The 11,845-nt window shown below is 43.3% G+C and overlaps 1 protein-coding gene across 4 annotated transcripts in view; it reads left to right on the top strand.

Annotated features, from left to right (window-relative positions):
* The first annotated feature begins 935 nt into the window (after positions 1–935).
* Positions 936–11,845, top strand: part of SLC25A13 (solute carrier family 25 member 13) — a 98,905-nt gene continuing 87,995 nt past the window's right edge. Inside the window, exon 1 of one of the 4 annotated variants that reach the window (XM_059481044.1) lies at positions 936–997. In XM_059481044.1, coding sequence (XP_059337027.1) covers positions 986–997 — 12 coding nt within the window. In that variant the 5' untranslated portion in view covers positions 936–985. Of the gene's footprint in view, positions 998–3,217; positions 3,233–5,666; positions 5,688–7,935; positions 8,079–11,845 lie in introns of those variants that run through there. The other 3 variants (XM_059481051.1, XM_059481059.1, XM_059481037.1) reach the window with 3 other exon arrangements.

Below are 11,845 nucleotides of genomic sequence, written 5' to 3'. Positions count from 1 at the left end.
CCTGGAGCTGTTCTTGCAAGCAACCTTTTAGTTACATGCACGTTGCAAGCTCCCTGCCTCCACTGCCAATACCAGTCTGTCCTAAAATCCCCCCAGAAGCCCCGGACGAGCCAGAGCGGGCGCTGGCAGCCTGACGATAGCCCCGGCGGCAGCCACGGCCCGCATCCCCAGCGGGGCACGGCCGAGCGTGCCCGGGCAGGCTGTGCCGGGCAGAGTGCGAGCCGCCCGGGAGGCTCAGCCTGCCGCACGCGTGGTGGCCCTGGGAACAGCCCTGGACTGCGGCGGGGCTGCTTGTGTGTCACCTTCATGCTGAAAGAAACTAGCACAGCATTGACAGAATCTGATTTGAAGGCACAGCTAGTTCTTGAGACATCCCAGAATGATGGCTGGGGGTGCTGCAACTGTTTGAAACATCCCTCGAGCAGCAGCTTGCCTTGAGGGGAAGAAAACAGAGATGGGCAGGACAGCGGGGTTTGATGTGAAGGTGTTGGCATCCTTCCGCTGCTCGCCCCGGTGTCCCCCGAGCGCGGCGGGGGAATTCCCCGGGGGCAGCAGCTGGTGACACGGTCCCGTCTCCAGCGGGCGGAGCGGCTGCAGGGACCCAAGAGCTCGGCGTCCCCGTGCGCCCGCCGGGCCACCAGCCGTGTCCGTGGAGCAACCAGGAGGGCAACCGGGCCCTTCACGGGGATGAGGCGGCGCTCGCCCCGCAAGGCCGGCGTGCCGCCGGTGCCCGAGGCCGCGTCTCCCGGCGCCTCGCCCGGCGCCCAGCGCGGAGCCCGCAGGGCCGGTCCGGACCGTGCCGGGCGATCACGGGGCCGCGGCGGGGCCGGGCGGGGGCGGCGCCCCATCCCCGCCTGTGCGAGCGAGCGGTGACGGCCGGCGCTGGCGGGCTGGTGCGCAGGCGGGGAAGCTGCGTGCCGCGGTCGGAAGGGAGGGGAGCGGAGGAAGGGAAGGGACGGGAAGGGGTGGCCGCGCCGGGCACAGCATGGCTGCCAAGGTAAGGCACCGCCGCCGGCGGGCGGGCGGGCGGCGGGGAAGGGGCCGCGGCGGGGCGCTTGCCGGGTTTGACCTCGGGCCTGCCCTTGACGAAAGCCGAGGTGGCGCCTCCTCCTCCTCGCGGCTCGGCGGCCGCTCGCCGCCGGCCCCGGGGAGCGGGGGGTGGGCAGCGGGCGGCCCCCGGGCCGTGGGGCTGTGTGCCAGCGCGGCGAGCATCCGCAGCTGCCCGCGCCGGGAGCAGCGGGCCTCGGCTCCCCTTGCGGTGCATCATCGGCGTCAATGACACTGCACGGCGCCTCCCGCGGCCGGGGCCGGGGCCCGTGCCGGTGCCGGTGTCGGTGTCGGTGTCGGTGTCGGTGCCGGTGTCGCTCTCCCCGGCGAGGCCCCGCACTGCCCCGCCGGGCGCCCGTGCCCTGGCCCGGCCGTGGTTCCGCCAAGCGCATTTGGGCCCGGTAGTGCTCAGTGAGAGCCCCGCCGAGCGCCTTGTTCCCCAGTGTACAGATGCATACAGACACACGTACACACGTGCTGTGCATGCGGACAGACACACACACCGCTGTTCGGACGGGGGGATGCAGCGGCAACTCGGGACGGCGGCTGGCAGGTCCCGCAGTGGGCACTGATGTTGGCCCTGCCCCGCTTGCAGGCCTTAGCTCGATTGTCCCTTTCTGCTTTTTCTCCCATTTTCTCCGTGTACCTTTTTCTGCCTTCTGTTTTCACATCTGGTCATCATTTCCAAGGATTTTTACTTCTCAGTGCTGTCCTGTCAGGTGGATACCTGCTATTTAGGCTTTTTTTGCTGATCAGAAGGATAAACAAATTGAAATATGTTATTTAATCAGCTAGTAATGTACTCCCATCCCAGAAAAAAAATTGTCATTAGCTGGATCAAGGCCATATCTAAAGGGAGATAAAATGAAATGTAATGTTGGTGTTTCAAAACTTACTGCTTCCATTAAGTTTCATATTTGAATAGTGACACTTCAAAAAGAAATTACTCCATGTCCTTTTATTGAAGTCAGTGATGAAACTGACATTGAGGAAAAAATCATTGAGGAAAAAATTCCCCAAACAACTCAAAGCATGGCTTAGTGTGGCCAGAGTTGTGTGCTCCTTTATTTTAGCTAGGATATGATAGAGCTGCTTTGGTCAGCACCTTTCTCAGTAAGAACATAGGTTATCTGAACTGCATGCCCTTTTAGTGGATTGAGCAATATTTGATTCCTCATTCCTAGTGTATATAAAGCAGTCATCCCCAAATCTTATGTTCACTATTTGTGAATCTGTGAAGCTGACCAATCTAGCCTTTTAAAAAATTTTTGATTTCCCACTGGTCCATACACACATGTTGGTTACATCTTACCAAACTATTGGTGTTTAAAGACTTTAAAGTGTTCTATTCTCTGGCTTTTTGAACCTTTTACTTATTTTCTCTTCTCCAAGCAGTGGTTTGTAATCTGCAATCCATTTTAACCTATGCTAGTCGCATGTAACTTAAAAATAGTTAATGTGTAGTTAGTGCTTGTCTAATCGGGTAGACACGTGTGCTCCATGCTACACATTTGCATGGTGTCCTTTTTCCTTAAGCTAGATTTCTTGCACAGTTCAGATCCCTAAAATCTACACAAGCATACGTTGGAAAGACTCAGCACTTTAAGAGACACTTAATTGAATGTTGTATATGTCAGGTTACATCAGGCTTGGCAGAGAGATACCCAATAAAAAGAATAATGGCTAAATTGTCATGTCATAGGGATTCTTAGTGTATTGCAGGCAGAGATAAGCTCTTTGTACCCCAGGGTCTCATGCAGTCCTCACATAGCTTCCAAGGAAGGCTTCTGGTTTTTATATAAGTCTAAACACGTTCTGAGAGACTTATGTTAAAAACAAACAAACAAACAAACTAGAACTGTGGGCAGCTAGAATGGATTAATTACATTACATTGTGGGATTCAAGGGGGTTTTGTCTTCTTCAGCTGAAACAGCTAAATACAGGTAAATTTCTTTTTATATTGAGGTCAGTAGCAAAATGTACATAGCATTTTGTACTTTGAGGGTAACATCCGAGCTTAGGTTCTGCAATTACACATGTGAATAACTTCACCACGGAAAGAGCTTCTGGGCCTGAAGTTATTCACATGTGCTTTCAGGCACGTGCCTTGATTTGTGTTCTAACTTCCTCACTGATGCATCTCAGTAATGTTTGCCTTTTTCACCTCAGCCAAACAATGGACTGGTGAGTTAAATGCTTTTTCTTAAATTTCTTTAGTACTTTTTCCTTGCCAGTATCCTGCATGACCGCTTCCTTTAATTTTTTAATTGTACCCTTTTAGGCATATGAGTCTTTGGGATTGAATGTAACTGGTCTTTGCTTGCAAGATTTCAAATGTTGACATATTAAGCAAACTCTAGGAATTCAGTCTCTCAAAAGGAAAACCCAAATGGGATACTGTTAAGGCTGCATAGTTAAGCACTCAGGTATCAAGAAATGGGCACTACAGCCTGATTTAATTTCCTTCATTGTATACAGCTCAATGTTTCCAACTTGCACGGCATTTTAAACAATGTATGTTACACATCAGTGCCTGAAACTTTGAAAACATTTTCTGAAACTGTTTTGGGAAAACTCTGCTATAAATTATATTCACACAAATTTCCAGTAAAAACCAGAGGTGAGATTTTCCAGCAGATTTTTACCCCTTTGGTAATTAAATTACCATCCTAGGTGCTGGCTTCTTTTTCTGCATTGTGCAAAAAAAGAGGTGATGTGGAACATCTTTGTGGTAATGCAGGTACAAAGCACTAATGCTTTACATAGAGTGCCCTGCTTATTTCTTCATTTTGAGTGTTTAACAATGCAATCACAATGTTGTTTTTCTGCCCTTTAGCCAGATAGTTCTAAAGAGAATTTACCTAGTCTAGCAAATGCCCCTTGCTGTTCACCTGGTGTGTATTTTACAGCAAAATTAAATGTTTGTGTTGAGTGAATGTCAGTTACCCTTGATCCCTATTCTGCTACAAGTTCTGGGCATAGCTGTTGTCTCATGCATGTGCAAAGTGTGACTTGCTGTCTTTTTAAAGTTCTACTGCTTGGTAAAATATAAACATATTTTCAGTGGGAGGTCCTAAGGTATGTCTCAATGAGACTTTTTTCTGTAGTTGATTTTGCCTTTGCTACTATGCTACTTTGTCTGTTCAACTTAAGGTCAGAAATTGATATTTCTAATGGGAGCTAGTATATATCATATTTTTAATCTTTATATTTCATAACCACTAAGCTACGTTCAAAACAGTTAAAAATTGCATTAATGAAAATTCCAAACTCAAATAATTTTGATAGATAATCAAAGCCTAGTAAATTGTAAAAACAGTGGCTTAGCATGGAAGCACATGAACACCATTAAACTTTATCTCTGCTGTGGTTAGCATGTGAATAAACTTCTGTAATTGTATGATATGTGTAATAATGATACAGGAGTTGATTTTTGAATACTGTGGAATATCTCTGTTTCTTATGTAATTGTTTTTTTGTGTGTCATGTGTGAACTTTTTTCCATTGGGCATGTACTGGCTGCCCGTACTACTCAGAAAGTATAAGTTACTTTAAAATTATTGTCTTATGAACAAAGTGAACATTGCATGCTAAAAAGCTAGTTGTAAAATGACTGTTCAAGTGAAGGCATGAACCTTACATCAGTACCCTATGGGACTTGCTTGCACGCTTAATTTTAAGTGCATGTGTAAATCTTTCTAAGACTGTCAGAACCATGTCAATAATGTAACAGAAAGAGATTTGTTGCTGACTTATGTGACAATATTTGGGATAGTTGTAATGCAAGGTAAAGAAAATTGGTTATGCAATTTTCATGTATTTAAATTTTCTTTTAATTCTCTTTTCTCTTTTGTTTTTCTGGAACTGTTTATTATGGAAGCTGTATCAGTGGAGTTAAATGTTGTTTCTGGTTACTGCCACATCTACCTTTAAAATCCTAAACCTTGTCATACCAAAAATAGTTAGTGCCCAGGCACAGGCTCCTTGTATGTCTTGGTGTTACTACAGTCAGACATGTCACAGTGAACACACCAGTCCTGCAGGATGCATCACCTCAGCTGTATTAACTGGAGTTCTGTGAGGGGTTGATACCACTGGCCCTGCCTCTACAACCCTTTTTGTGTGCAGAAGGGATCCAGTGCCTGCCCTGGATGATGTGAATTAGTGAGGTTTGGGTAAGCAGCGATTGAAATGCAGGCACAATGGCAATGCAGTTCTAAATAAACATGATTACAAGCAATGCCAAAACTCTTAGATGCTGACAGAACCATGCCACTTTGATTATTTTGCTGCCATGCACACCCAGTGTGTCCCTTTTGCATCATTCAGCTCCATTTTGCCTCTTTGTTCAGCTCCTTCTTCCACGCTCGTTTTCCTGTGCTAGCAGTAGCATGGAGTGTGCCTGGGAACAGATTAAATTCACTCTTCTTGCTCTCAATCGTGCCATTCTTCCCTTCCTCCAGCCAAATGGAAGAGAAGAATTGCATTGCATTGGACATGGATTTGTTGGTCCCTCAGAAAAGAAGAGGTGAGGGATTCTGGCATCATGATGGGCTCCTGTGTCCTTGAAAGGAGAGTAGTCCATTGTGGACAGGCTCCAGCCACTCAGTGAGATCAGTTGTGGAGAGAAAAGTGGTTGGTGAGTAAGGAGAGAGCAATCTGTTTCCCTGAAGCACCACTGAGTTTATGTACTATGGATTTAATAGTGTTATGGCACTTAATGGTGGTGCCATGGTAGTTTTTTGGAGGTGATAGCACTGTGTAATATCCACATGAAAAGTCCTGTTGCTAGTCTGTACAGGTCCAGCAGTGCTTGCTCTTGCATGGTTACATTTTGGATCTGTGCAGAAATATGTAAATTCTTATATGTATCATAAGACTCTTCTTTCCACTTTCCCCTCAGAAAAAAACCATGTATTTATGCTGCTTATGACTTATTACTGCATCTTGATTTCTTAAGAGACCAGAAATTGCTTGACAGAGGGACATTGAATTTGTATGAGTGCTGATAATTTCAGACCTTTTCTAAGTGCAAAGTAGCATGACTGATGGCTGCATCTGAAAGAGAGAAGAAACCAAGTCATTTACTCCACTGTCCTGCCTGTCACAGTTTATGTGTCTGGTTTCATTTGGTTTCTTTTACTGCCTAGATCTTTGCTTGTGATGTGTACCTTCAGGAGAACTGGTTGAGTCCCAGTCTCACAAGACTCACAGCATGCAACAGGGCCCACTGGCAAGGGTAATCCCAGGAAAGACACTCATGGAGCAATTCTGCTGTGGAAAAATTCCATGCAGCTCTCTGCTGCAGTGGACACTGAGTTACCCTGAAAAGAATCTTTATTACAGTGCGGGTTTTGTCTCAATTGATTTTGCCTGTGTCTTTGTGCTGCTATTTCCTCTCTGACTCCACCTTTCCTTATCAGAGCAAGGTGGGGACAAGAGGACGTGGTGGAAGAGGTTGCTTTATGTCTTCAATATGTTAGGTACTGATGGCATCACATGTTGCAACTGCCAGTGGTTTTGGCAGGTTTTTGGAACTTGTTCCTTTCCATTATGGTACCCCTGTAAGAGGAATTGCAGGGTGACTTTGCTTCATGTATAGCCTAGGAGAGGGCTACTGGATCCAGCAGTTATGTGTATACTTTGTCTTTTGTGATGCCTGCTGAAAAGAATTTGGAGTTGTCTGGATTTTATCACACTGGGAAATAATCTGCTCTTTCTATGCAGCTTTGTGTCGCAGGAGGGTAGAGGAGCTCTTGGAAGTGTGCCTCAAACCACTTGTTAAAGGCACTCCTGGAGCTGTAATGTAACCAAGCTTACAGCCCTGAATGATAACAATGTGTCTTCTGACCAGCTTGTTTAGGCCTGTATCTATTTTATTTGTCTATGTTGTCCAAGGAGTATGACAAGGAGGTATGTGATACTGAATTTCCTGGAAAATGGAATGAATGTGCTGCTGATTTTTAGCTTAATTTTTGCTTTTGAACTATGGAATTGCCTCTGCTTTGGCTGTAGAATGGCTTTACCATACTGAATAGAGCCTTTGTGTTTGTATGGTGCCAAACCTATCTTGCATAAGGCCTCTAGGCACGACTTTGCTAATCATGCTGTTTTGCTTTAGCTACAACATAATCTTCAGGAACTGATGTTTCATGGTGCTAGATAACTATGGCTAGTAAAATGTAAGGTTGCATGTTTTCTGATGCATCCTCTTTCTGGAAAGGATCTGTATCTCAGTCATTTACAGAGAGACAAAGAGGTCCCTATAAAAATACTCTATATTCAATTGCTTTGGAATAAAGCAATTTCAGCTGAAGCTGTGTTAAAACACTTAAAGGAACACTGTAAATGCAGTTTTTAAAATAATGTCATGCTATTTACAAGATCTTAGAAACAGGCAATTGCAATTATATTCTTTACAAAAAATGTTACTTGACCTGAACAAAATCCAGTGTGCTAAAGGATGAAATTGCTCACAAGGAATGGGTTGTTGGCATTTTTCTTTTCCTCTGAAGAGGGAAAAAATAAACATTTGAGAGAGAGAGAGTGGCAAAGTGACTGCATGTACACTAAACTATGTGCATTTAGTGAAGAAACAGAAGAAATACAGCTTGTTGCAGGACTAATCACATTCCTCTTGTTGGGCATATGTGAGATCCCTAAACATCAGCTGGATTCATATATTTATGATACCTTGCATGCCTAGGCAGCCTGCCAGAAGTGTTTTTGTGCTGGCCAATATGGTCACTCTTTGAGTCCCCGTGGAGATCTACCTTACACTCTGGCCATGTGAAAACCAATTTAGAAAAAGATTTTTTTTTTTTTTTTTTTGCTGTTCTTTAGATTAACATCTCCATGCCTAACTTTTTTTACCCACTTGACTTCAGAATTAAGAAACCTACCAGAGCTGTGAGGGATTGGTACCAAAACAGCCCGTGTGCTCACTAGGGAGCATCCAAGGCAGCCAGTGGAATATGAAAGAATAGGGATGAAGAAAAGGAAAGTCCCTGGAGGATCTTTAAAGAGCAAGGTTTGCACCTGTGTTTCAGGCATTGCACTGTTTTGTAACAAAGCAACAGAAGGACTGGGGCAAGAGGTGTGGGCCAGAACCTGATTTGGAGCCATTATGGAACCTGGCACAGAGGGGAGAGGATTTGGATTCTTTGTTGCCAGAACCTGATTCGGTTTGTAGCCATTATGGTACCCACCTGAGTGGGAGGGAAGGTTTGGATTCTTTGTTGCCAGCAGTGTTGATGCATTTTGCATGAAGGATGCCTCCAGGGCTGCTCACTGCCGATGTGCATTAGACGTGTTGCATGTGTGGTTGCTGGGTGCCTGGTCAGTGTGTCTGAAATGTCTGTACATGCTCAAATCAGGGCTGCAGCAGTTCTGGATGTGCACCTTGGGGAAACTTCTGGAGTCCTAAAACCTTAAATTGCATGTGACTTTCTGCTTGTACAAATGGAATGGTTTTTGCATCATGCTGTGACTAGAGGTAGTGGGGTGTGCTAATGGATCAGACCCTCAGAGGCTGAGCAAAGTGGAGTTTCCAAATATATAAACACAGTTTTATTTGTAGAGAGTGCTCTGAGATGGGCAGACTTGTGCCCACACAGCCAGACCTTTTAAAAATACTTCTAAAATCTTAGTATCATCACTACTCCATATCTTTAGGATCTTACTGGTTCTTCTTTGAAAGCCAAGGCTAGACCAGGTCTCTAGGTCTGGTTCTTTGCCTTCTTGGTGTTGGGCTGATTGTTCTCTGCTCTGGTGCCAGGGCTGAACTTGCTTCTCTTGGTTGGGTTGGTGTGGAGAGGTACCTGTCTGTTTCTTGAACTGCCAGGTCACTGCAGTTTTTAAAAGCTGGCAGTAGCTATGAAGTTGTGATTTCACTAAATAATGATTCAGAGACAATCCTAGAGTAGTATAATGGTGAATTGAAATGGATAACTGACTGGGAAAAAAGTTACACTTTTTTTTTTCCTCTTTTTTTTTTTTGTGTATATAAATTGGTTTTGTTTGCATCAGATCAGATCAGTTCCCTAGTACAGTTCACAGCAAAGCAGTTTAAAGAGTTATGTGGATGGCCCTGAGCACAGAAATACCTTAAGCTGGAGACCTGCAAAAGTTTGTTTAGTGTGACTGCTATAGGGATATTTACTGCTGTGCATTTATAGATACTTTTACATTTTCCACTGCTTGGCAGAGAAGTAAGAAGGCAGGCTTTTTTACTTTTAGTAAGTGGTTTGTCTGTTGTCAGCCATAGATAGCCATAGAGGTTGTAGGGATTTTTCCCTGAAGGTGGGAGGTGTGGTGCAAGAATGTAGCCATGCAGATGTAACTGTAATATGGCATAGGCAAAATTGTGAGATTCTCATAGAACTGATTGGTCAACTAATCACTCACAAGTTATTTACATGCCAGTCGGCAGAAATTTAAATTGAAAGAAGGAAAGTAAAAAATGGAGCTGAAACACCAAGAAAGCTTTGTCATAACTTTTCTTTTAAATATTTGTACTCTTTTAAAGTATTTTGTCCCATTTTCTCTGTATAGCCTAATACCTGGGCTGAAGGAATGTTTTTAAAAGGAGTTTCCTGAGTAAGCAGAAGTTAGAAATCAGACTTCCCTTGCAAATGGTTTCTACTATTGTGTTGCTTTTTTTTTTTTTTTTTTTTTTTTTTTTTTTTTTTTAGTATGTGTCTCATTGGCTTACTTATGTATTCAAAAGTGACCTGACTTTTGTTGTAGAAGGAGTAACTGCCACTTGCTTTAGGCAAGTTTGTGGTTGGTTTTGCCCTGATTAGCCTAGCTGGTCCATACTTGTTTTTCTAACAGTGCTGATCAGCCTTAGCTCAACATAACACGCAGATGACTGTAGCCTTAGTCTGTAGGAGTCAGGCAGCTGGTGAAATTCTAACTGAGAAATGAAATCCTAACTCTCCAGAAATTTGGGAAATTAAAGGAGGATAACTTTGATGACAGATGCTGAAGATGAAGGAACTTTGAGAGCTGTGTGATAATCTGTGTTTTATTTTCCTTTGATTGGTAGTTTTTGAATGATTGATACACATGTGAGTTGTTAAGCACTCTGTCATTTTATGAATTATCCATATTAAAATGTATAAAGGTCAAAATGATAAACAAAGCTACAGAGAAGTTTCATGCATTTGTGGTTTAGGTTACTTTTATGAGTTTAGGTTGCCTTTATGACTTATGACCTTCACATGCCCTTGGTCTTGCTCCCTACCAGCAAGTCCACATTAGCATCAATAATATTAGTTTATCTTTTGGTAGAAGACCTTATCTCAAAGAGACTGGACCAGAGCTGGAGGCAGGGTACTCTGAGAACAGACACCTGAGACTTTTTCTGGGATTTGTATTTGTGTTGGTTTTTTTGCTGTTATGTTTTTTTTTTTTAAATTTGTTTTTGTTTGATTTTTTTTTTAAACCCAGATATCATATTTGGAAAACTTAGGCAATCTAAGTTTATAGTAGTAAATAGTACTACCACAACTGGTGATTGTTTTAGTGTTTCCATTTTTAAGTGACAAATTTTCTTTACTCTGCTCATCTCTGTAGTCTTTCCACATTTTTGGCATTCATGCTGTTAATATTTTAGGTGACTGTGACTGCAATGAATAGAACAGGTAACCTGTCTTGAGGCTGTTAATTCTTGCTCCACAAACTGTCCTTATGACAGGTGAGCCCTTCCCAGCCCTATTAGTGCTGTTTGCATTATTAGTAGTTGATACTAATGATGAAAACCAGGTGCCAGTGATGGAAAAGGATGTTAACTCTGCATCTTATTGCATACCACTGGTTAATTACATTTGATCTAATATGGAAAGAAACACAGTTGAATATTATTCAGACCTGTAAGATTACCTTTTTGTCAAGTGCAGTGCTTTGCAGAAAGCTAATAATGAATGTACTCCAGCACCTCTTTTGGGTATCTAGGGCAGGATTGTCTGGCAGCAAAACAGACTGATCAGGGAGGCAAATAGTTAATGTTATGTTGTAATTTGAAGAAGAATCCTTCAGAAACTGAGCATTTTAAAGCTCATTAACTGCTTTTTGACCAACATATATTATCTGATAGAAGCTGCCAGAATGCAGAATTAAATTCACCTGCTAAGGTCCAAGTTTTGGTGAGCTGGCAATAATACTCCTAAAGTTGTAGTTATCTGTAGAACTATTGTTAGATTATATTGAGATTAGCCACAAATAATATAGTTGAAACTTGATTGTGTCTTCTTTTCAAAACAGAAATATCAAAGAATAATTTTACTTGAAGGGTATTAGCATTACACTTAAAGGGTGCATTCTTTAAATTATTTTCCAGTCTTCAGGTCCCACTGAATCAATCCCATGTGAAGATAATGTACACTGTAACTCTTAATGTCTAGTTTTTAAAAAAAATTCCATCAGTTTAAAAATTTCAGGGCTTTTAAAGGTTATTTTTGCAATTATTGGAACCTATCAGAAAAGTAATACATGTGCTTTTTACAACTATGATTGTTATGCCTTGATGATTAGGGTAATTGAAGGATTGAAAGAGTAAACTAAATTTCAGAGCTAGAATACAGAAGATGTTGTGTAGCTAGATGACCACAGTTATCTGCCAACCTTACAAATACGTGAAAGCAGAGTTTGTTTTCCCTCCTCCTACAGAAGAGGAGACTGAGGGGAGACCTCATCCCAGTCTAGAACTTCCTTATGAGGGGGAGAGGAGGGGCAGACACTGATCTCCTTACTCTGGTGACCCGTGACAGAACCCAAGGGAAGAACCTGCAGTTG

Source organism: Ammospiza nelsoni, chromosome 1 (assembly GCF_027579445.1).
Source record: "Ammospiza nelsoni isolate bAmmNel1 chromosome 1, bAmmNel1.pri, whole genome shotgun sequence".
Classification (NCBI taxonomy): domain Eukaryota; kingdom Metazoa; phylum Chordata; class Aves; order Passeriformes; family Passerellidae; genus Ammospiza; species Ammospiza nelsoni.
This window is presented reverse-complemented; position numbering and strand designations above follow the sequence as displayed.